We start from the raw sequence: 23,674 nt of genomic DNA, 5'->3' as shown, positions 1-23,674 counted from the left end.
TCTGAACCTTTTGATGATATTATGGACCGTAGATGTTGAAATCCCTAAATTTCTTGCAATTGCACTTTGAGAAACGTTGTTCTTAAACTGTTTGACTATTTGCTCACGCAGTTGTGGACAAAGGGGTGTACCTCGCCCCATCCTTTCTTGTGAAAGACTGAGCATTTTTTGGGAAGCTGTTTTTATACCCAATCAAGGCACCCACCTGTTCCCAATTAGCCTGCACATCTGTGGGATGTTTCAAATAAATGTTTGATAAGCATTCCTCAACTTTATCAGTATTTATTGCCACCTTTCCCAACTTCTTTGTCACGTGTTGCTGCCATCAAATTCTAAAGTTAATGATTATTAGCAAAAAAAAAAATGTTTATCAGTTTAAACATCAAATATGTTGTCTTTGTAGCATATTCAACTGAATATGGGTTGAAAATGATTTGCAAATCATTGTATTCCGTTTATATTTACATCTAACACAATTTCCCAACTCATATGGAAACAGGGTTTGTAAAAACATAATAAAACCTTTAGGACCTGTGCCTCAGATCCTAGACAGCATGTTTAAACATTTAACAGCAGGTAGAAATATTGTTGATACAATTGTTTAGCTTCTTATTTAGAACCGAGAACCAATCATAGTTTTAAATTAAGCTTTTAATGCGGTGGTGTACCTGATACTACTTTCAAAATGGGAAGCAAAACAGCTCCTACTTTGTTGAACCTGCAAACCACAAAGTTAGTTTTTATTCCTATAAGCGAGGCCCCGAGTTTCACATCAAGGGGAACCGTCACCATTTGCGTGAATGGTAGAGGACAAAAGTTGTCTTTGCAAACAGCCTTTATGTCGGTAAAACAAATGGCTGACCAAACAGTCAAGAGAAAAGTGAATACGCCATTTCCATTCGTGCAACATTATTTATTACAGTATCTCCTTAAAGGACAATACTATAAAATGTAAACAAGTAGATACAGTATACTAGTAGAGAGTTGTATAGCAGTACAGATTTACTGTCCACTAAAAACGACTGAACCCACAGCCATTGTTGTCTCAATAGCTGGCAAAATAAGTAATATCTTTTGTCCTGCCAACTGTCAAGCATGGCGGTGGATGCATCATGGATTTGAGCCGGTACTATTGTCCATTGAAAAAATATAATAAAAAAATAGTTGCAAAAATGTGAGGGGTGTACTCACTTCGGTGAGATGCTGTTTGATATTATATTTCTAATGAAATTGTCTTTAAATACTTATTCTATCCACCTTGATAACTGTAAACCAAAGTGTTCTCACACTTTTTTGTAAATGATTTTCCATGACTTCTCCAAAACCTTATTCTGAATTTTCATGACTCAAAGATATAGTTTTTCTCAATGGGACCATCAAAAACTAATTATCATAATAGTAATATTACATTACTATGTACTGTACATACTATTGTTCTTGTGGTACTGACTTCATCAAACATTAAGAGAAAGAGATTTTTGGGCATCAGTTATGAATACCAAGCTCTACTTTGCTAGTTTTTTTTAAGAAAATCTGTTAAGATTAGTATTATTTCAGAAATGATGTGTACATTTCACAAAAAACACATTCATTTGAACAATGCATTATTCCTCTGTTGTTCTTGGTGGCCTTACTTCCTTTGCACCTGTGGTAGTGTTTCCTGTCACAGTGGCCCTTGGGCCCCCTCATACGCCCCACACTCAAACCGCAATCTTCGCAGTATCTCAAATATACTTCTAAAAAGACACACAAAAAAAACAAAAAAACTTTGCTCTACAGGCACAGCATTGTATAGGTAAATAATCGAACAGGGGATTCCAATGATTCATTCAACAGATTATTTTATGGATGGGATAGTGGTTGTGCTTTATATGTGTCCCTCCTGAATAAGTGAGGGTCTCTCGGGGGAAAGAGCGTTTATATTTGATGTGTTTAGTTCCTGGATGTGTTCATAAGGCTGCGGGTCGTGGCCATTGCTCTGCTGGTAATAGTTCACCAATTTTCTGGCAAACGCTGGCTCCACCTAAAATGAAATTATGTCTATGTGTTAAACAAGTCAAGTACTGCGGATTGACATGATGCTTACAGGTAAGGGGCTTTTAAAGGGATGGTTTGACACACTTTAACACACTTCATAGTAAAGACAAAATTACAAATGTAATCATTTGCAAGAACAAAGGTTGTCTTTTAAATGTGTAGTATGTCAGAAACAACAGCTGGTTTAACCCTGATGGAGAAAATCAGTACTTTAAAGAAAAAGGTCTTACGCTGCTTTCACTTACTTTAAATACATTGTATTCTTGTGTAATAGCTAAAGGATGTATTCAGTCACGTGACTTTTGAACGTAAGTAAACAAAGTGGTGGTCAACCAAACCAACATGGCTACTGTGCAGTTAACAGCGTGCAAACTATCGAGATCTTACCACTAAAAGTAGATACAAGCAAAAAATATCAAATTATTGCCTTGTTCACACTGCAGGTCAATTCCAATTTTGTTGCCCGTATGCGACCTGTATCAGATTTTTTTCACGTCAGTGTGAGCAGTGCAATTACGAATTTTTCATAGCCGACCAAGGACTCTTTCGTATGTGGATATAAAGTGGATACATATGTGATGCGTCCTTAATATGATCGCTCCCGCGTTTAGGTCGCATTCATCCGACTAGAACGTCACCAAAAAGCGATAAGCATCGTAATTATTCAGCAAAATAGATGGTTACGAAATAAATAGTTGACAACTAAGCAGAAAACAGGTCAAAATCATTTGTTTTAGGAACTCGCGTGAAAGTTCCACCTCTCTTGTCTCCGCCTACACACACGCTTTCCAAGTGGACATAGAAGCAAATTATCTCGTAAAATTCCCACAGCTAAAATACTTGTCCTCTTCCTTCTTAATCTTCTATGCGCAATAATTAAGTTCGGAAAATGTTGACTTTGATTGCACAAAATGCTTAAAATTGCGATAATGTGCCAGTACCGAGACCTGCTAGAGTGGAAACCATTTTTACTTCTGTAAACACTGCAGTACGTACGACGTCATGTACGCATGCTGGTCAGATTTCATTTACATTAGAAATTGCATTTTTTTTTGTAATGTAAACAACCACTAAAAACATCGGATTTGACCAAAAAATCTGAATTGGACATCCGACCCTGCAATGTGAACGTAGCCTATGCAAAAGAATCTATCCCTATACTTTACCAAAATGGATTAAATAAAGAACTTAAACAGTGCACTAATGTGATCCAATTTAAGAAACCATTCAAACTCAAAGTGTTTACAAAGTACAAAGAAGAACCATGATAAACATTCTGAACGTATTGATCATTTTATTCATCTCACTCTATGAAATACAACTTACTTCACTAATTATTTATTTATTTATTTATTTTTCTAATGTTATTATTTATGCAGTATATTGAGAATAAATTGAGAACATGAAGTGAACAAACGTGTTAGCAATTGCTAATGTAATGGAAAAGGGGTAGGATTAAATAAACTGCTTCTTCCTACTCCTTTTTGAACATGTTGAAAAGACAATTTGGAAATTGTGATGTATCATGTTGTAATTGTATGCATGTTCGAAATCAACTCAAACTCAAAAAATGAATTTGTCGAGTAATCTCAAAGATTATCCGTCGGTGCTCCAGACATCATTCTACACGACAAAACGGATGAAAACTTGGAAAAGCACTTTTTTGTGTGTGGCTGGGTCAAGAAATTTGGTGTGAAATCGTGTATCGTTTTTGCTCGGGTAAGGTTGCGTTTCATGATTTAACTTTGCGTCTACAGCTCACTCACCACGACTGTTGCCTTGTTCTACGCGCCGTCACAAGTAAGCATTATCATTATCAAAGTATAAATATAAATCTCAACATTGTGTAAGTGCTGGAAGCTTTATTCATGATTGTTGGCTTTGGTAAAAGCTCAACTCTTTTAGGTTTTGCTCACATTTGCTTTCTTTTATTTAGAATCGTCGAGTTGGTGCTTTACAAAACACTTGTAGCAAAAATGCTATTTGAACTCCGAAACAAGATAAAATACAAATAATATCAAGATAATATTGAAATGGAAAATACTGAACATTAAGAGTATATCAAACAAACCTTTAACAAAGTGATCGCTGCAAATTCCTGCGTTCTTCGACTCTTCTCCCTAAAGTGTGTGCCACTTCTCTCGTCATTGTTTCATAAAATCTTGCACTTTTTCGCCCGTCTTGATTACCCCTCGATGAACTCTGAAGAAACCTTTCTACTTTTTGCAATTTGAACGATTCCATCAGCCTAAAATAATGCAAGCATAGGGAATTTATTTTTCGAGAAAGGCAAAATGCCGCCCAGAACGCTTTGAGAACAGACGTTCGTTGGACCACCACTTCGAGTCTCCAGTATATAATGAACCGGACGTGATGTCAGGTAAATACAACCTATCGCCATAAACTTATGTGGAAAAAAAATGTCACGGTTTTCAGAACCAAATGCAACTATTTATTAATCCCACAAAGTCCCCATAGATAAATGGTTTTGAGCTAAATCTATGTCACGTGTGAGTACCTGTGCTGTGATCATCTTTTTTGGCCTCAGTGGGGTGGGATACTCATCTCCAAAACATAGAACCACCTGGTGTTTGGGTAGATGTCGTCCATTGTTGACAAAATCTTGAAGCTCTGAATGAAGGGACACACAAGCATCATAATAAACACATCAAAAATTAAGAAGATGCCCCAGTGGCTTACAACAAACATTTTGTTTCCCTTCGTGACATTTTCCAAGACTACATAGCTGCTACTGAGCTTGAAGGAAATGCAGGGGCGTGAAATGGTACAGAAAACACCATCTAGTCATATTTGTGGTCGACCACATGAGGTGAGTGGGGGTTCCCCGCATTGCCCCTGATAAGAACGTAAGAGCTGCCTTAACACTGACAGGGACTTACCATCTCTAAACACCTTCACCATTATTATCATCATCATCGGCACTGTCAGTAAATCGTATTAAACGCCAGATTACACGCAGACACACCATAGGATGACAAACGACCTTCATTCAGATGGAGTTAATTCATTTTAAACAAAAGAAATTCCGGTGCTGTTAAATCATTTTGTATACAAGGAAAGATACTAACAAATAGAAGCCTAAAAACTTTGATAGGATACTGATTCAAATAAGTGGTAAAGCAATTGAGAAAGTTGAGAGCACTAAATTCCTTGGAGTATACATAGATGGATTTATAAATTTCAAAAGCCATATTGAATAGTTAATGAATAAATTATCTAAATATGTCGGTCTACTCTCAAAATTGAGGCACTTTCTTCCTCTTAGCACTCTCCTAATTCTGTATCGGACTCTATTTGAACCACATATAAACTATTGCAATGTCGTATGGTGCAGTTATCCTAAAAAACTGGAGATTCTTCAGAAGAAAGTCATAAGTGTTATATCACGGGCAAACTTTAATGCGCCCTCAAATCCACTTTTTTTTGGGTACAATCTTCAGAAGCTTACGGAGTGCAACAGATTCCACAGTGCTTGTATTATGTATAACATAGTACCGTATTTTTCGGAGTATAAGTCGCACCGGAGTATAAGTCGCACCTGCCGAAAATGGATAATAAAGAAGGAAAAAAACATATATAAATCGCACTGGAGCCCGGCCAAACTATGAAAAAAACTGCGACTTATAGTCCGAAAAATACGGTATATGGATTAAATTCTGGACTCTGCCAGCTCATTCTAGTGACCACTACTTCTCATAGACACAACACGAGAAATGAACTTTTTCTTAAGACAGAACAATCTAAAGTGTACAAGCTTTAGTATAGCCTGTAGAGGCCCAACGATCAGGAATGAGATTGATAGCTCTATAAAAGAATCACATTCTTTAAAAAAATTTAAAAAGCGTTTTAAGCCAAATTTATTGCGACGTTATGCTTAGTACTTTTAACACACCCCTTAAGGTTGAGGAATTCACATTAGTCGCATAATTTTGGTCTTGACCTCAATATGTATGATGAGATTATCGCAGACCTTCAAGGTGCAACCTTTTAATCAAATTAGAATAATAGGATATTGAAACTGATTTGGTGGATTTAAAAATTCCTTTTTTATTTATAAATTAAATTGTAAATGGGTATTTGGTGGGTACATTTTGAAATGTATTGTATTGTATTGTGTATATTATATGATGATGTATATTCAAACTGTGGGTCCCAGTGTCCATAAACTGTGTAGGGATGACCTTTTTGCAGAACAGACTCTGATATTAACAACAGAAACAATAATGAAATACAAAACTATGTTTGTCTGTCTGTAATAAATAAATAAATAAATAAATAAAACAAATACGTTGCCGGACAGACCTGGCAGGCCCAAACGCATTGTGAGGGTTTGCTGGGAACGTCTGGCAGAGTCTCCTGTCAGAGAGAGTTTCAATTCCCACCTCCGGAAGAACTTTGAACATGTCACGAGGGAGGTGCTGGACATTGAGTCCGAAAGGACCATGTTCCGCGCCTCTATTGTCGAGGCGGCTGATTGGAGCTGTGGCCGCAAGGTAGTTGGTGCTTGTCGTGGCGGTAATCCTAGAACCCGTTGGTGGACACCGGCGGTGAGGGATGCCGTCAAGCTGAAGAAGGAGTCCTATCGGGTTCTTTTGGCTCATAGGACTCCTGAGGCAGCGGACAAGTACCGACAGGCCAAGCGGTGTGCGGCTTCAGCGGTCGCAGAGGCAAAAACTCGGACATGGGAGGAGTTCGGTGAGGCCATGGAAAACGACTTCCGGACGGCTTCGAAGCAATTCTGGACCACCATCCGCCGCCTCAGGAAGGGAAAGCAGTGCACTATCAACACCGTGTATGGCGAGGATGGTGTTCTGCTGACCTCGACTGCGGATGTTGTGGATCGGTGGAGGGAATACTTCGAAGACCTCCTCAATCCCACCAACACGTCTTCCTATGAGGAAGCAGTGCCTGGGGAGTCTGTGGTGGGCTCTCCTATTTCTGGGGCTGAGGTTGCTGAGGTAGTTAAAAAGCTCCTCGGTGGCAAGGCCCCGGGGGTAGATGAGATCCGCCCGGAGTTCCTTAAGGCTCTGGATGCTGTGGGGCTGTCTTGGTTGACAAGACTCTGCAGCATCGCGTGGACATCGGGGGTGGTACCACTGGATTGGCAGACCGGGGTGGTGGTTCCTCTCTTTAAGAAGGGGAACCGGAGGGTGTGTTCTAACTATCGTGGGATCACACTCCTCAGCCTTCCCGGTAAGGTCTATTCAGGTGTACTGGAGAGGAGGCTACGCCGGATAGTCGAACCTCGGATTCAGGAGGAACAGTGTGGTTTTTGTCCTGGTCGTGGAACTGTGGACCAGCTCTATACTCTCGGCTGGGTCCTTGAGGGTGCATGGGAGTTTGCCCAACCAGTCTACATGTGTTTTGTGGACTTGGAGAAGGCATTCGACCGTGTCCCTCGGGAAGTCCTGTGGGGAGTGCTCAGAGAGTACGGGGTATCGGACTGTCTGATTGTGGCAGTCCGCTCCCTGTATGATCAGTGCCAGAGCTTGGTCCGCATTGCCGGTAGTAAGTCGGACACGTTTCCAGTGAGGGTTGGACTCCGCCAAGGCTGCCCTTTGTCACCGATTCTGTTCATAACTTTTATGGACAGAATTTCTAGGCGCAGTCATGGCGTTGAGGGGATCTTGTTTGGTGGCTGCAGGATTAGGTCTCTGCTTTTTGCAGATGATGTGGTCCTGATGACTTCATCTGTCCAGGATCTTCAGCTCTCACTGGATCGGTTCGCAGCTGAGTGTGAAGCGACTGGGATGAGAATCAGCACCTCCAAGTCCGAGTCCATGGTTCTCGCCCGGAAAAGGGTGGAGTGCCATCTCCGGGTTGGGGAGGAGATCTTGCCCCAAGTGGAGGAGTTCAAGTACCTCGGAGTCTTGTTCACGAGTGAGGGAAGAGTGGATCGTGAGATCGACAGGCGGATCGGTGCGGCGTCTTCAGTAATGCGGACGCTGTATCGATCCGTTGTGGTGAAGAAGGAGCTGAGCCGGAAGGCAAAGCTCTCAATTTACCGGTCGATCTACGTTCCCATCCTCACCTATGGTCATGAGCTTTGGGTTATGACCGAAAGGACAAGATCACGGGTACAAGCGGCCGAAATGAGTTTCCTCCGCCGGGTGGCGGGGCTCTCCCTTAGAGATAGGGTGAGAAGCTCTGCCATCCGGGAGGAGCTCAAAGTAAAACCGCTGCTCCTCCACATCGAGAGGAGACAGATGAGGTGGTTCGGGCATCTGGTCAGGATGCCACCCGAACGCCTCCTAGGGAGGTGTTTAGGGCACGTCCGACCGGTAGGAGGCCGCGGGGAAGACCCAGGACACGTTGGGAAGACTATGTCTCCCGGCTGGCCTGGGAACGCCTCGGGGTCCCACAGGAAGAGCTGGACGAAGTGGCTGGGGAGAGGGAAGTCTGGGCTTCCCTGCTTAGGCTGCTGCCCCCGCGACCCGACCTCGGATAAGCGGAAGAAGATGGATGGATGGATGGAATACGTTGTATGTTATGTTAACATTGCGACACAATTGGCGACAATTTCCCTTCTTTGAAAATTCTCGAAAGTAACGTAATGGAAATGTTTTCCTCAACATGTTAAATAAGTACTTTAAATGCGAACAGTTGCTAGAGTAGTCAAATTCAAACATCATGTTTGAACAAATTAGTGCCGATTCGTCATCGTTCGTGCTCATTTTTAAGTAGGCGTGTTCTTACCTGAACACGCAAATATAGGCCATCATTGCGATATCCAATGACGAGAAAATTCACATAAATATTCCTGTATTACTTGTATTTTTTTTCTGCACTCCCAGCTTCGTATTACTTTCGAAAATAAACTGACGACCTACTTATATTAGCCAAGCCTGATAAATGCATCGTAAATTGGCCAATACGAGGATGTTCTTGTTCGCCCTACTATAGACAGGTAGCTAGCGCAACACTGTAGTACAGTGCTGCCCCCTGTTGACTTGGAGATAAATAGGTATTTACCAACCGTATACTGTACTTCCTACCTTTTTTGTATTTTTACCTTATTTTCAAGTCTGATGAGATTTGATTTACACATCTGGAATATGTTAAACTAGAATTGCATGTTTTACATCAATTAATCAAAATCACGACATTTGGAGCATTTAGTTCCAGTTGGATAAGAATGGACAAAAGCAAAAGTCAAAATACACGTTAGATGTTTTTTGCTTTGGTTTCATCTTTTTTTCTCTATCTCCAGGAGTATTCATTAGCAAAACCTTCTGATATAATATGAGGGGAATATAAAAAATATATCATTTTCCATACACCATCCATATTTATTTATGATTGTATAATCTAAAGCAGGGGTGTCCAAAGTGCGGCCCGGGGGTCAATTGCATCCCGCAGCAAATTGTCCAATTGACCGCCACACAGTGTAAAAATGCTATTACAAAAAAAAACAAATAAAAAGTGGAATAAAAAAGCAAATAAGTGTAAAGTAACAGGACAAAGTTGACATGTTGACGCTTAAAACTACGGATAAACAATGTATTTTCTCTAAGAAAGAACGATAATAATAACCAATTAACTTATATATAAATATATATATATATATTAATTTTTTTCAATGTCGTTTATTCACATATTTCTTTGCCGCTGGCTTTGGGGCAGCTTAATTAGTACAGGCGTCCTCCTCGGCTATCAAAACACCGTTGTAGCAGTTCTGCGTTTCAGATGGCTGAAAAGGTTTGACGTGTTGAAGCACGATGTTTATCTTCCTCCTTGTGGAATGTTTGCAGAACATTTGGTCAAATTAAGCACACCAAGGGCTTAATATACTAAAGGTTTGCGTGTACTTGATAGCACACGCAAAACTGATTTACTAAACATGTGCAAAGTGGATTATGTCTGTTAAGCGAGCAGAATAAGGCGTGCAATCCATTTTGCATGTGTCTTCATTAATATGCAAAATATACGCTGACCGTCAAAACGCCCACAATACTGAGCAGAGAAAATGCTAAATATGATTTGCACGCGCAATGTGATTTATCAACACTCTTCACCGTTTTGCGAGCATTATTTTGTGTTTTATTTAGCATGTGTCAGAAGGAGGTGCAAACTGACGGCTGCAGGTGCAGTGCTCGTGCTCCAAAGACAGACGATGGACAGATGAGAATGCTCCATCCTACGTGTGTGTGTGTCAACATTTTGGACAGTCAAAAATATAAAATATTAGCCATATATTGTCTATTCAGCAATTTCCTTTTATAATTTTATTGATGTTGAATAACTTAGGGGCTGATTAAAATCAATTCAATTGATGCGTTTTGGGTGTCTGCGGGTTTGTTTGTTTTTAAAATGTGATTTTTTTATTTTTTTATTTAGCAAATACAACACCCAAAACCAGTGAAGTTGGCACGTTGTGTAAATGGTAAATAAAAACAGAATACAATGATTTGCAAATCCTTTTCAACCTATATTCAATTGAATAGACTGCAAAGACAAAATACTTAACGATAGAACTGAAAAACCTTTGTTATTTTTTGCAAATATTAGCTCATTTAGAATTTGATGCCTGCAACATGTTTCAAAAAACCTGGCACAAGTGGCAAAAGATACTGACAAAGTTGAGGAATGCTCATCAAACACTTATTTGGAACATCCCACAGGTGAACAGGCTCATTGGGAACACGTGGGTGCATGATTGGGTATAAAAGCAGCTTCCATGAAATGCTCAGTCATTCACAAACAAGGATGGGGCGAGGGTCACCACTTTGTGAACAAATGCCTGAGCAAATTGTTTAAGAACAACATTTCTCAACCAGCTATTGCAAGGAATTTAGGGATTTCACTATCTACGGTCTGTAATATTATCAAAAGGTTCAGAGAATCTGGAGAAATCACTGCACGTAAGCACAAAGCTGAAAACCAACATTGAATGCCTGTGACCTTCGATTCCTCAGGCGGTACTGCATCAAAAACCGACATCAGTGTGTAAAAGATATCACCACAAGGGCTCAGGAACACTTCAGAAAACCACTGTCAGTTACTACAGTTTGTCGCTACATCTGTAAGTGCAAGTTAAAACTCTACTATGCAAAGCCAACGCCATTTATCAACAGCACCCAGAAACGCCGCCGGCTTCGCTGGGCCCGAGCTCATCTAAGATGGCCGGATGCAAAGTGTGGTCTGACGAGTCCACATTTCAAATTGTTTTTGGAAACTGTGGACGTCGTGTCCTCTGGACGAAAGAGGAAAAGAACCATCCGGACTGTTCTAAGCGCAAAGTTGAAAAGCCAGCATCTGTGATGGTATGGGGGTGTATTAGTGCCCAAGGCATGGGTAACTTACACATCTGTGAAGGCACCATTAATGCTGAAAGGTGCATACAGGTTTTGGAACAACACAAGACAATGCCAAGCCACATTCTGCACGTGTAACAACAGTGTGGCTTCGTAGAAAGAGTGCAGGAACTAGACTGGCCTGCCTGTACTCCAGACCTGTCTCCCGTTGAAAATGTGTGGCGCATTATGAAGCCTAAAATACCACAACGGAGACCCTGGACAGTTGAACAACTTACGCTGTACATCAAGCAAGAATGGGAAATAATTCCACCTGAAAAGCTTAAAAAATTGGTCTCCATAGTTCCCAATTGTTTACTGAGTGTTGTTAAAAGGAAAGGCCATGTAACACAGTGGTAAAAATGCCCCTGTGACAACTTTTTTGCAATGTGTTGCTGCCATTAAATTCTAAGTTAATGATTATTTGCACAAAAAAAAAGTTTCTCAGTTCGAACATTAAATATCTTGTCTATTCAATTGAATATAAGTTCTGTTTTCATTTACAAATTACACAACGTGCCAACTTCACTGGTTTTGGGTTTTGTTCCATATTGGGACTATCTAACGTCTTTTTCCTCACCAATTAGAAACTGCTGGGTGTCAAACAGTTTGCAGGGCTGCTCCTTCTCCAGCTTATTGGGTTTATCCATGTAAGGAGCGAGGGGTCCCTCCCAGAATACACGTCCTTGGCAAAGGCGCCGGGCGTACAGGCCGTCCGGTGTCATCCACAGAAGCACTCCCCCCTCCAGGATACTAGAAAGCCTCTCCGCACCCTGCCTTTGAGACTCGGGGAACGGGAATGGGAATGGAACAACATCGGCCCCGCTGTGAAACTTGTCCTGCAGGCACGGTGAAGAGGATGACGGCGATGAGAAGGAGGGGGAAGGAGGGGTGATCCGACAACCTTCCAGGCTGGTGGTGGTCACCTCTTTGACCAGAGACTCCCTGTAGAATAAGGACACGTGCAGGCTAAAATCTAGAAGAAAGAGACGTCGTTGTTTAAACTGTATGCAAATGTTTGTACTGTCAATTATAGTGTGTTGACCTCTAATGACGTTGCTGTGGTCCAGATTATACAAAAGAGGCTGAGGCTCAGACACAAAGGGGTGGAAGGAGAACTGAAAACCTGTGAAGTGAAACAGAAAGGCTTCATTGACATCGTACTCGTCAAGTTTTACTACCCGTTGCGTTTCTTACCACTTTCTGACTGGGACTCAGGCCACGGCCGGCTGAATGATGAAGAGAAGTACTGCAGCTCTCCATAAGGTCCACGGTGATGCACGGGAGGAACATGTTGCTCTTCTGGTTTGAAATCCCTCCAGTCTCTTCTCTCATGGGAAACCATATAGGTTTGTACCTGGTGGTAGAGAAACAATACTTACTGTACGTGTGTGTGTTTTTTTTAAACAGATGGTATCTGAATGTACAGTAACGTATTTTCCAGGCCATAGGGCGCACCGGATTATACGGCGCACTGCCAATGAATGGTCTATTTTCGATATTTTTTCATATATAAGGCGCACCGGATTATAGAGTGCATTAAAGGAGTCTTTTTTTTTTCTAAATGAAAAACACTTCCTTGTGGTCTATATAACATGTAATGGTGGTTCTTTGGTCAAAATGTTGCATAGATTATGTTTTACAGATCATCTTTAAGCCGCTTTCTGACAGTCGCTTCAGGATGCGCCGTTTTGTGGGCTCACAGCGTCTTTTCTCCGTCATCTTTGTTGTAGCGGTGTAGCGTGCAAGGACGGGAGTGGAAGAAGTGTCAAAAGATGGAGCTAACTGTTTTAATGACATTCAGACTTTACTTCAATCAATAACAGAGCAGCATCTCCTCATCCGTGCCTCACTAGTGCAATAACGCCGGAAATGTGTCCCGTAAAACCGTCCGACCGGAACTCTCTAATAACTAAAGTACCTTGGGTGAATAATGTAAACTCACTACACCAGTCTGTTTTAGCGCTTTCATGGCGAGTTTACTGACAGATATAAGTAAGAACTTTACACTACTTTATATTAGAAATGGCAACAGCGGAGGGTGAATGTCCCATAACAAGAAAATAGTGAAAAATAAGAAGCTTATCGACTACGCAGTCGCAACAGACTACAAAGGCGGATGAGCGCAATTTTTCAGGACTTATGCAGATCCCAAATACAGATCAGCAGGTACCAGAAGGTAAGAAAAGTTGCTTTTGCATAATGCGAAACAAAACGCAAGATAATATGTCTTAACTTACACACACACCATAATAATACTCGTACGTTGAAGCACAGTACAATCCATCAAGCGGTGCGGCTTCATAGCTTACCAAAGTCGTACTAAATAATTTTGATGGATTTTTGACACCTTGTATAATGTTCTATATTTTCAATGAAACATATAAAACGTTGGTGTTGTTTACTTGAGTCATATTGCAGTCTACACGTATCTCTTATGTGTGACTGCCATCATATTGCAGTCTACACGTAACTCTTATGTTTGACTGCCATTTACTGGTCACAATTATCATTACACCATGTACCAAATAAAATAGCTTCGAGGTCGGTAAGCAAAACCAGAATTATTCCGTACATTAGGCTCACCTGGCTATAAGGCGCACTGTCGAGTTTTGAGGGGAAAAAAAGGATTTTAAGTGCGCTTTATAGTCTGGAAAATACGGTACTTACTTGGCTGTGCAGAGCTGAGTAAGGCGGATTAAAATCAAAGGAATGCGATGCGTCCTCAACACTGCTCATCCTTGCCCCTGTTACTGCACCTGGATTAGAGCCAAACATACAAAAATATACCACATTTATTTTTAAAGGTCTTTTGTAAATGTGACTGTAATGTGTGGCACCACTTCAGAAAACAGCTTAAAAAAAAAAAAAAGGAAAAAAAGAGGGTTCACTACACATCCTAAAATAAGGTCATTAGCTATGTCTCAATTCGGGGGCTGTGTCCTTTACGAGGACCCAGCCCATGCAGTCGACAAAGTGTGGATCCTGGTGAGAGAGTCCTAAATGAATTGGGACGGTCTAGCCTACGAAACACTTCCTGGTTCCGTAAGTTGTGCCCGCCCTTACATTTACATCACGTATCTGCTGCTCAGTCGGCGAGGTTGAATAATAACGAACTTAAGAGAAGAATGTCGAAACGTTTATGTGTTCTCTTGGTCCTTTACTTTATTTTAGAGGAAGCGGCTCAGAGCTACGGGCACCGTGGCCGTCTGATTTTACTACGATTAGAACCGACCCATCATGTGTCACTTGTTGACAATCGTTCTAAAGAAGTTATTCCTAATTATTAGTTAACAATGGATTTATTTACAGTACAGGCCAAAAGTTTAGACACACCTTCTCATTCAATACGTTTTCTTCATTTGCATGACTATTTACATTGTAGGTTGTCACTGAAGGCATCAAAAAACAACATCAAACAAAAAAGGTGAAATAACTGAAAACATGTTTTATATTCTAGTTTCTCCAAAATAGCCACCCTCTGCTCTGATTACTGTTTTGCACACTCTTGGCATTCTCTCGATGAGCAGGTGTGCTTGAAGCTCATCGAGAGAATGCCAAGAGTGTGCAAAGCAGTAATCAGAGCAAAGGAGAAAATGAACGAACACTTCTTTGTGGTCTACATAACATGTAATGGTGGTTCTTTGGTCAAAATGTTGCATAGATTATGTTTTACAGATCATCTTCAAGTCGCTTTCTGACAGTCGCTTCAGGATGCGCCGTTTTGTGGGCGGTCTTATTTACGTGACTCACCTTCGACAGCCTCCTCTCTGAGCTGCCACCTTATCGTGGTAGAGGAGTTTGCGTGTCCCAATGATCCTAGGAGCTATGTTGTCCGGGGGTTTCTATGCCCCCTGGTAGGGTCTCCCAAGGCAAACTGGTCCTAGGTGAGGGATCAGACAAAGAGCAGCTCGAAGACCTCGATGAAGAACACAAACCAAGGACCCAGATTTCCCTCGCCCGGACGCGGGTCACCGGGGCCCCCCTCTGGAGCCAGGCCCGGAGGTGGGGCACGATGGCGAGCGCCTGGTGGCCGGGCCTGTCCCCATGGGGCCCGGCCGGGCACAGCCCGAAGAGGCAACGTGGGTCCCCCCTCCAATGGGCTCACCACCCATAGCAGGGGCCATAGAGGTCGGGTGCAGTGTGAGCTGGGCGGCAGCCGAGGGCAGGGCACTTGGCGGTCCGATCCTCGGCTACATAAGCTGGCTCTTGGGACGTGGAACGTCACTTCGCTGGGGGGGAAGGAGCCTGAGCTAGTGCGTGAGGTGGAGAAGTTCCGGCTAGATATAGTCGGACTCACTTCGACGCACAACAAGGGCTCTGGAACCACTTCTCTTGAGAGGGGCTGGACTCTCTTCCACTCTGGCGTTGCCGGCAGTGAGAGGCGACGGGCTGGGGTGGCAATTCTTGTTGCCCCTCGGCTCAAAGCCTGCACGTTGGAGTTCAACCCGGTGGACGAGAGGGTAGCTTCCCTCCGCCTTCGGGTGGCGGTACGGGCCCTGACTGTTGTTTGCGTTTACGCGCCAAACAGCAGCTCAGAGTACCCACCCTTTTTGGATTCACTCGAGGGAGTACTGGAGAGTGCTCCCCCGGGTGATTCCCTCGTTCTACTGGGGGACTTCAACGCTCATGTTGGCAGCGACAGTGAAACCTGGAGAGGTGTGATTGGGAAGAATGGCCGCCCGGATCTGAACCCGAGTGGTGTTCTGTTATTGGACTTTTGTGCTCGTCACAGATTGTCGATAACAAACACCATGTTCAAACATAAGGGTGTCCATATGTGCACTTGGCACCAGGACACCCTAGGCCGCAGTTCCATGATCGACTTTGTAGTTGTGTCATCGGATTTGCGGCCTCATGTTTTGGACACTCGGGTGAAGAGAGGGGCGGAGCTTTCTACCGATCACCACCTGGTGGTGAGTTGGCTGCGATGGTGGGGGAGGATGCCGGACAGACCTGGCAGGCCCAAACGCATTGTGAGGGTTTGCTGGGAACGCCTGGCAGAGTCTCCTGTCAGAGAGAGTTTCAATTCCCACCTCCGGAAGAACTTTGAACATGTCACGAGGGAGGTGCTGGACATTGAGTCCGAGTGGACAATGTTCCGTACCTCTATTGTCGAGGCGGCCGATTGGAGCTGTGGCCGCAAGGTGGTTGGTGCCTGTCGTGGCGGTAATCCTAGAACCCGTTGGTGGACGCCGGCGGTGAGGGATGCCGTCAGGCTGAAGAAGGAGTCCTATCGGGTTCTTTTGGCTCATGGGACTCCTGAGGCAGCAGACAGGTACCGACAGGCCAAGCGGTGTGCGGCTTCAGCGGTCGCAGAGGCAAAAACTCGGACATGGGAGGAGTTCGGGGAGGCCATGGAAAAAGACTTCCGGACGGCTTCGAAGCAATTCTGGAACACCATCCGCCGCCTCAGGACGGGGAAGCAGTGCAGTGTCAACACCGTGTATGGTGGGGTTGGTGCTCTGCTGACCTCGACTGCGGATGTTGTGGATCGGTGGAGGGAATACTTCGAAGACCTCCTCAATCCTACCAGCACGTCTTCCTATAAGGAAGCAGGGCCTGGGGAGTCTGTGGTGGGCTCTCCTATTTCTGGGGCTGAGGTTGCCGAGGTAGTTAAAAAGCTCCTCGGTGGCAAGGCCCCGGGGGTGGATGAGACCCGCCCGGAGTTCCTTAAGGCTCTGGATGTTGTGGGGCTGTCTTGGTTGACAAGACTCTGCAACATCGCGTGGACATCGGGGGCGGTACCTCTGGATTGGCAGACCGGGGTGGTGGTTCCTCTCTTTAAGAAGGGGAACCGGAGGGTGTGTTCCAACTATCGTGGGATCACACTCCTCAGCCTTCCCGGTAAGGTCTATTCAGGTGTACTGGAGAGGAGGCTACGCCGGATAGTCGAACCTCGGATTCAGGAGGAACAGTGTGGTTTTCGTCCTGGTCGTGGAACTGTGGACCAGCTCTATACTCTCGGCAGGGTCCTTGAGGGTGCATGGGAGTTTGCCCAACCAGTCTACATGTGCTTTGTGGACTTGGAGAAGGCATTCGACCGTGTACCCCGGGAAGTCCTGTGGGGAGTGCTCAGAGAGTATGGGGTAACGGACTGTCTTATTGTGGCAGTTCGCTCCCTGTATAATCAGTGTCAGAGCTTGGTCCGCATTGCCGGCAGTAAGTCGGACACGTTTCCAGTGACGGTTGGACTCCGCCAAGGCTGCCCTTTGTCACCGATTCTGTTCATAACCTTTATGGACAGAATTTCTAGGCGCAGTCAGGGCGTTGAGGGGATCTGGTTTGGTGGCTGCAGGATTAGGTCACTGCTATTTGCAGATGATGTGGTCCTGATGGCTTCCTCCGGCCAAGATCTTCAGCTCTCACTGGATCGGTTCGCAGCCGAGTGTGAAGCGACTGGGATGGGAATCAGCACCTCCAAGTCCGAGTCCATGGTTCTCTCCCGGAAAAGGGTGGAGTGCCATCTCCGGGTTGGGGAGGAGATCTTGCCCCAAGTGGAGGAGTTCAAGTACCTCGGAGTCTTGTTCACGAGTGGGGGAAGAGTGGATCGTGAGATCGACAGGCGGATCGGTAATGCGGACGCTGTATCGATCCGTTGTGGTGAAGAAGGAGCTGAGCCGGAAGGCAAAGCTCTCGATTTACCGGTCGATCTACGTTCCCATCCTCACCTATGGTCATGAGCTTTGGGTCATGACCGAAAGGACAAGATCACGGGTACAAGCGGCCGAAATGAGTTTCCTCCGCCGAGTGGCGGGGCTCTCCCTTAGAGATAGGGTGAGAAGCTCTGTCATAAGGGGGGAGCTCAAAGTAAAGCCGCTGCTCCTCCACATCGAGAGGAGCCAGATGAGGTCGTTCGGGCATCTGGTCAGGATGCCACCCGAACGCCTCCCTAGGAAGGTGTTTCGGGCACGTCCGACCGGTAGGAGGCCACGGGGAAGACCCAGGACACGCTGGGAAGACTATCTCTCCCGGCTGGCCTGGGAACGCCTCGGGATCCCCCGGGAGGAGCTGGACGAAGTGGCTGGGGAGAGGGAAGTCTGGGCTTCCCTGCTTAAGCTGCTGCCCCCGCGACCCGACCTCGGATAAGCGGAAGAAGATGGATGGATGGATGGATGGACCTTCGACAGCGTCTTCTCCCCGTCATCTTTGTTGTAGCGGTGTAGCGTGCAAGGACGGGAGTGGAAGAAGTGTCAAAAGATGGAGCTAACTGGTTTAATGACATTCAGACTTTACTTCAATCAATAACGGAGCAGCAGCTTCTCATCCGTGGCTCACTAGTGCAATAACAAGGCCGGAAATGTGAAACGTGAAAAACCGTTCGACCGGAACTCTCTAATAACTAAAGTTCCGTGGGTGAATGATATAAACTCGCGACACTGGTAGTTGTTAGCGCTTCCATAGCGAGATGTAAGTTAGAACTTTACACTACTTTATATTAGAAATGGCAACAGTGCAGGATGAATGCCACATTACAAGAAGGTAGAGAAAAAGAAGAAGCTCATCGATTACGGTGTCGGCACGGACTACAGTGGCAACCGCGCGCACATTTTCAGGATTTATGCAGATCCCAAATACACATCAGCAGGTACCAGAAGGTAAGTAAAATCGCCAAAATATGTATGTTAATGGGTGCCATTTTGCGGTCCTTATACACACACCATAATAATACTCGTATGTCTGACTATCAAGACCTCAACGGTGGAACAGGCGGAGGATGATTGCTAACCCTATGGAGCGTCACAACGGCTGGGATGGCGGATGAAGGCTGCAGCAGAAAAGGGTCCCCAGTCGTCTTGGACTCCATGCCACTGGACCCTGACCCGGATCTGTCAAGGATCGTGTGGTGACTGTCTGTGCACCAGTCTCCCCACGCTAAACAAAGTCACGCACAGGCATCCTCCATAAAGGGATACCCCCCCTACCAGGAGGATTGTCATACTCGCTTCGAGTGACGGCCAATGTTGTCTGACTATGGTAGCCGCAATGCGCCGAAAATCCACCAACTTATGAAAGTCGTAATAAAACATTTTGACACATTTTCGAGCGCCGTGTGTAACGTTTTATATTCTCAATGGAACCTTTAAAGTTTTGGTGTTAGTTACTGGCGTCATATTGCAGTCTACACATATCTCTTATGTGTGACTGCCATCTACTGGTCACACTTATCATTAGATTATGTACCAAATAAAACTGCTTTGAGGTCGGTAAGCACAACCAGAATTATTCCGTACATTAGGCGCACCGGGTAATAAGGCGCACTGTCGATTTTTGAGAAAATGGAAGGATTTTAAGTGCGCCTTATAGTCCGAAAAATGCGATAAATTGAGGTTTCACTGTAAATGTAAAAAAAAGTGGATAAAGTGCACAATAACGCTTGTTGGAGCCACACACTTGGCATTGAAGCTGACCAAAAACATTTGAAACACAAGCACCTCTGAGTCGTGTTTAAAATAATATGCATGTTGTGAAATATATAACTGTTGTCTTGGCGATCCTGTGTCATGAGTCATGAAATGTAGCTTTTTTTTTTACCAGTGCAACAGAAGAGTGACTATATACTGTATGATGATGGCCCAGATATAGTTATGCAAGACTGCACTGTTGCTAACGAAAACTCTTCTTAAAAAAAACCAAAAAAACAGCTAGTAAGTTATTTTTGGTATGGACTTCCTTTCTGCTTCCTGCTGCATCAGAATTGACTGCTCTACTGCATCAACAAAGATGTCACCTCTCTTGGCTCCCTCCGGAATGATCTTGTAGACTTTGTAAGGCTCCGAGATGTCCAGTTGGCTTCTCCCTGTCAGCTCGTCGAAGTCATTGCTTTTATTGAGAGCGCAGCGCAGTCTTGTTTTCCACGTGGGGGGGTCTGGCTTGTCCACACCTTCCTTGTATTTCCCCTTGAACAAAGCCCACGCCTGAAACAGTCGTGGAATAAAATCACTCATCTAAAAGGTTGTAACTCTGACAAAAGAAAACACACATCCTGAGATTCGACCTTAAAGAGGGCGGCGTCCTCCTCTCTGTTGTAGTCCTGCTTGCCCGCATGCTTCCAGGGAATCCTGAAGATGGTTTTCTCCGTGTTCTCCCAAACCAGGCCCGGGTATCTCTTGCTGTCAATCTGATCGATCAGCCATTGCCTCAGTTTGCCGTTGCAACAACTGACCGCCGGGCCGTTGTCTTCTTCAAAGTGCATCTCTGTGGGAAGAAATCCCATGGTGCGTTTATCAATAGCATTGATTAAAAAGGTCACGGGTGTGTTTTTCATCACAGAAAAAAAACACTTAATATTTTGGTGAGTATGTAAGATTACTTTAGCTTTTGTGTTAACATTATACAAATATGTCATTCCTCAACACATACAAGGTAGTGTAGTGTAGTGTACAGTATTCACTTTTTCCCCACATTTTGTTGTTACAGCCTTATTCCAAAGTGGAATAAATTATTTTTTTTGCTCAAAATTCAACAGACAATACCCCATAATGACAATGTCAAACTTTTTTTTTTTTCTTTGAATTTAGCAGATTTACTAAAATATTAAACATCACATACACATAAGTATTCCCAGCATTTGTTCAATACTTTGTTGATGCACCTTTGGCAGCAATCACAGCCTCAAGTCTTTTTGAATATGATGCCATAAGCTTGGCACACCTGTCGTTGGGCAGGTTCACCATATTCCTCTTTGCAGCACCTCTCAAGCTCCATCAGTTTGGAAGTGTTGGTTTTCATCCAAGATGTATCTTTATATGTATATATATATATATATATATCCAAAGACATGCACCTGGGGATAGGTTGATTGGCAACACTAAATTGGCCCTAGTGTGTGAATGTGAGTGTGAATGTGTCATGTCTGTGTGATCATGTTTTGTTTTAGTCATGTTCGGTTTTGTTTTTGGACTTTTTGTGCACTTTTGTTTGTTTTGTCACCATAGCAACCATTAGTTTCACCTGGTTCACATCTTCATGTCACGCACCTGTCTTACGTTTTCACATTTTGAGTCACGCACCTGCTGTCACTAATCATGTCACTATTATTTAAGCTTCCAGTTGCCAGGCTGTCTTTCTGGCGACATCACACTTTATCATCACTCTGCTTCATGCCATGTTCACAGTTCCTTGCCAAGTAAGTTTTTGTTTCATGTTCATAGGTTTTTGCCTTTTTGCAAGTTTTGTTTAAGTAGTCAAGCTTGTTCTCCGCCTTTGTGCGCGCCTTTTGTTTTCATAGCCAAGTTGTTTTACCTCCGCTGTGAGCGCCTTTTGTTTATACCTTTTTTGAGCTTTTTGAGTTAAAATATTAAACATGTACTCACATTCACGTCTTGCCCGAGCCAACTTTCCGTTGCATTCTGGGAAAACAAACCCCAAGGACCAAGTCTTGACAGAATGTTGTCTGTCTATCTGTGTTGGCCCTGTGATGAGGTGGCGACTTGTCCAGGGTATACCCCGCCTTCCGCCCGAATGCAGCTGGGATAGGCTCCAGCACCCCCCGCGACCCCGAACGGGACAAGCGGTAGAAAATGGATGGATATACATATACACACACATATATATATATATATATATATATATACATATATATATATATATATATATATATATATATATATATATCTATAGATATATATATATATATATATATATATATATGTATATATATATATATATATACATATATATATATATATATAGATATACACATATATATATACATAAACACATCATATATATATACATATACACATCATATATATATATATATACATATATAGTTTGGCCTTGATGGAGGCCATTATTATTGAGCCATACTACAGTCGATGCACCATATTTTTATTCTGATATTTTACACGGTACAACATGTAAAAGTTCAGAGGTGTTTTCTCATATAGTATTAAAATGTGTCTTAAAAGCATATTGCTGGCTTATAAATTCTATGACTTTCACAATAATTTACTGTAACGGCAGATCTGGGATTTTACAGTTAATTAGAATAAAGTTACAACTAAATGCTGTAACGTCACAAATGTATTTTTATAGTTAATTACGCTCTCGGTTGAACAGAAAACCGCCACTTACTGTACAAGACTACGGAACCCCTTAAGAGACAAATCAGTTTGAATTTAAAGTGATTTGCTGTGACATTACAGTGATTACAATATTTTACTGTGAAGATAACAGTTCATTGCTGGATATCGTAAAGTTACAGTAAATTGTGATTACAGTATTTTACTGTGAAAAAAGTCTCTTTTTATACAGTGTGTTGTTCTTTAAAGTCAACAATAAGAGCAAATCTAGCAATTTAAGGACAAACAAACAGAAAATAATGCATTTCCACTACAAGATCCTCAAGATACATGAAAGATTACAATTAAACATAAACAGAGTTGTTTTAAATGGCTTACCTTAGGCCCAGGAGATCTCCCTCACTATGCATTGACTCCTCTCTGTGTCTTATTCTTAAATCGTATCACTTGGATTGGGGCAAGGGGAGGAGCCTGACGTCACATTTACTGCAGAGAACTGGAAATGTATAGGAGATGCTCAGGTGCTGCACAAACTGTGGGCATTCCCTGCAGAGGACTCAAGAACTATAATGGCTCTCATTTTGGAGTTAACTTTGAAGGACTTGCCTACACTCACTGCCCCCTAGCGGTAGCCTATATGTATAGCTGCATAATTACTGCAGAATGGTGCTTATTTCTAGACATTTTGGAACATTGTGGGGTAAAGGAACACAGTCTTGACGTTTTTGCTGTTTGCCATGCATGACCTCCCTTGCACATGAGAAAACAGGAAGAACGGCCAACACTTTTTTAGCACACAGCACTGAAACTCTTATACAGTCGGGGTCAAAAGTTTACATACACTTGTGAAGGACATAATGTCATGGCTGTCTTGAGTTTCCAATCATTTCTACAACTCTTATTTTTTGGAGCACACACTTCACAAAAAACATTCATGAAGTTTGGTTCTTTTATGAATTTATTATGGGTCTACTGAGAATGTGACCAAATCTGCTGGGTCAAAAGTATACATACAGCAATGTTACTATTTGGTTACATGTACCTTGGCAAGTTTCACTGCAATAAGGTGCTTTTGGTAGCCATCCACAAGGTTCTGGCAAGCTTCTGGTTTAATTTTTGACCACTCCTCTTGACAAAATTGGTGCAGTTCAGCTAAATTTATTGGTTTTCTGACATGGACTTGTTTCTTCAGCATTGTCCACACGTTTAAGTCAGAACTTTGGGAAGGCCATTCTAAAACCTTAATTCTAGCCTGATTTAGCCATTCCTTTACCACTTTTGACGTGTGTTTGGGGT

The 23,674-nt window shown here is 43.2% G+C and overlaps 2 protein-coding genes across 5 annotated transcripts in view; both read right to left on the bottom strand.

Annotated features, from left to right (window-relative positions):
* Window positions 1-1,824: 1,824 nt before the first annotated feature.
* On the bottom strand, window positions 1,825-22,874 carry irf4a (interferon regulatory factor 4a). Of its 4 annotated transcripts, none has more exons than XM_061979803.2 (9): window positions 22,757-22,874; window positions 20,350-20,549; window positions 20,083-20,269; window positions 14,022-14,110; window positions 12,549-12,708; window positions 12,397-12,477; window positions 11,932-12,327; window positions 4,556-4,668; window positions 1,825-2,023 (listed from the first exon to the last, which is right to left on the bottom strand). In XM_061979803.2, exons 2-9 carry the CDS (start codon window positions 20,545-20,547, stop codon window positions 1,868-1,870), a joined length of 1,380 nt encoding a protein of 459 aa, XP_061835787.1. In that variant the 5' UTR covers window positions 20,548-20,549; window positions 22,757-22,874; the 3' UTR covers window positions 1,825-1,867. The 4 variants fall into 4 exon arrangements, with proteins under 4 accessions (XP_061835787.1, XP_061835788.1, XP_061835786.1 ...); XM_061979804.1 differs by lacking the exon at window positions 22,757-22,874 and adding an exon at window positions 21,668-21,813; XM_061979802.1 differs by lacking the exon at window positions 22,757-22,874 and having other exon boundaries at window positions 11,932-12,190; window positions 12,278-12,327; window positions 20,350-21,763.
* dusp22b (dual specificity phosphatase 22b) overlaps window positions 22,757-23,674 on the bottom strand; it is a 30,498-nt gene continuing 29,580 nt past the window's right edge. Inside the window, exon 8 of the mRNA XM_061979806.1 lies at window positions 22,757-22,874. The gene's annotated coding sequence lies outside the window, so the exon portion shown is untranslated. The remainder of the gene's footprint in view (window positions 22,875-23,674) is intronic.

The sequence above is a fragment of the Nerophis lumbriciformis genome, linkage group LG19, assembly GCF_033978685.3.
Source record: "Nerophis lumbriciformis linkage group LG19, RoL_Nlum_v2.1, whole genome shotgun sequence".
Lineage (NCBI taxonomy): Eukaryota > Metazoa > Chordata > Actinopteri > Syngnathiformes > Syngnathidae > Nerophis > Nerophis lumbriciformis.
Note: the sequence above shows the minus strand (reverse complement) of the source record. Positions and strands in the feature narration are given on the sequence as shown.

Bases quoted from the DNA above. Each gene is read 5' to 3' on its own strand.
- irf4a (XM_061979800.1), bottom strand. From the start codon at position 20,700: ATGACATATTTGTATAATGTTAACACAAAAGCTAAAGTAATCTTACAT. The intron at 12,709-14,021 runs GTAAGTACCGTA...CTCTACCACCAG, and splicing joins ACTCAGCTCTGCACAGCCAA to GTACAAACCTATATGGTTTC. The intron at 4,669-11,931 runs GTGAGGAAAAAG...CCCTTCATTCAG, and splicing joins CACCCAGCAGTTTCTAATTG to AGCTTCAAGATTTTGTCAAC.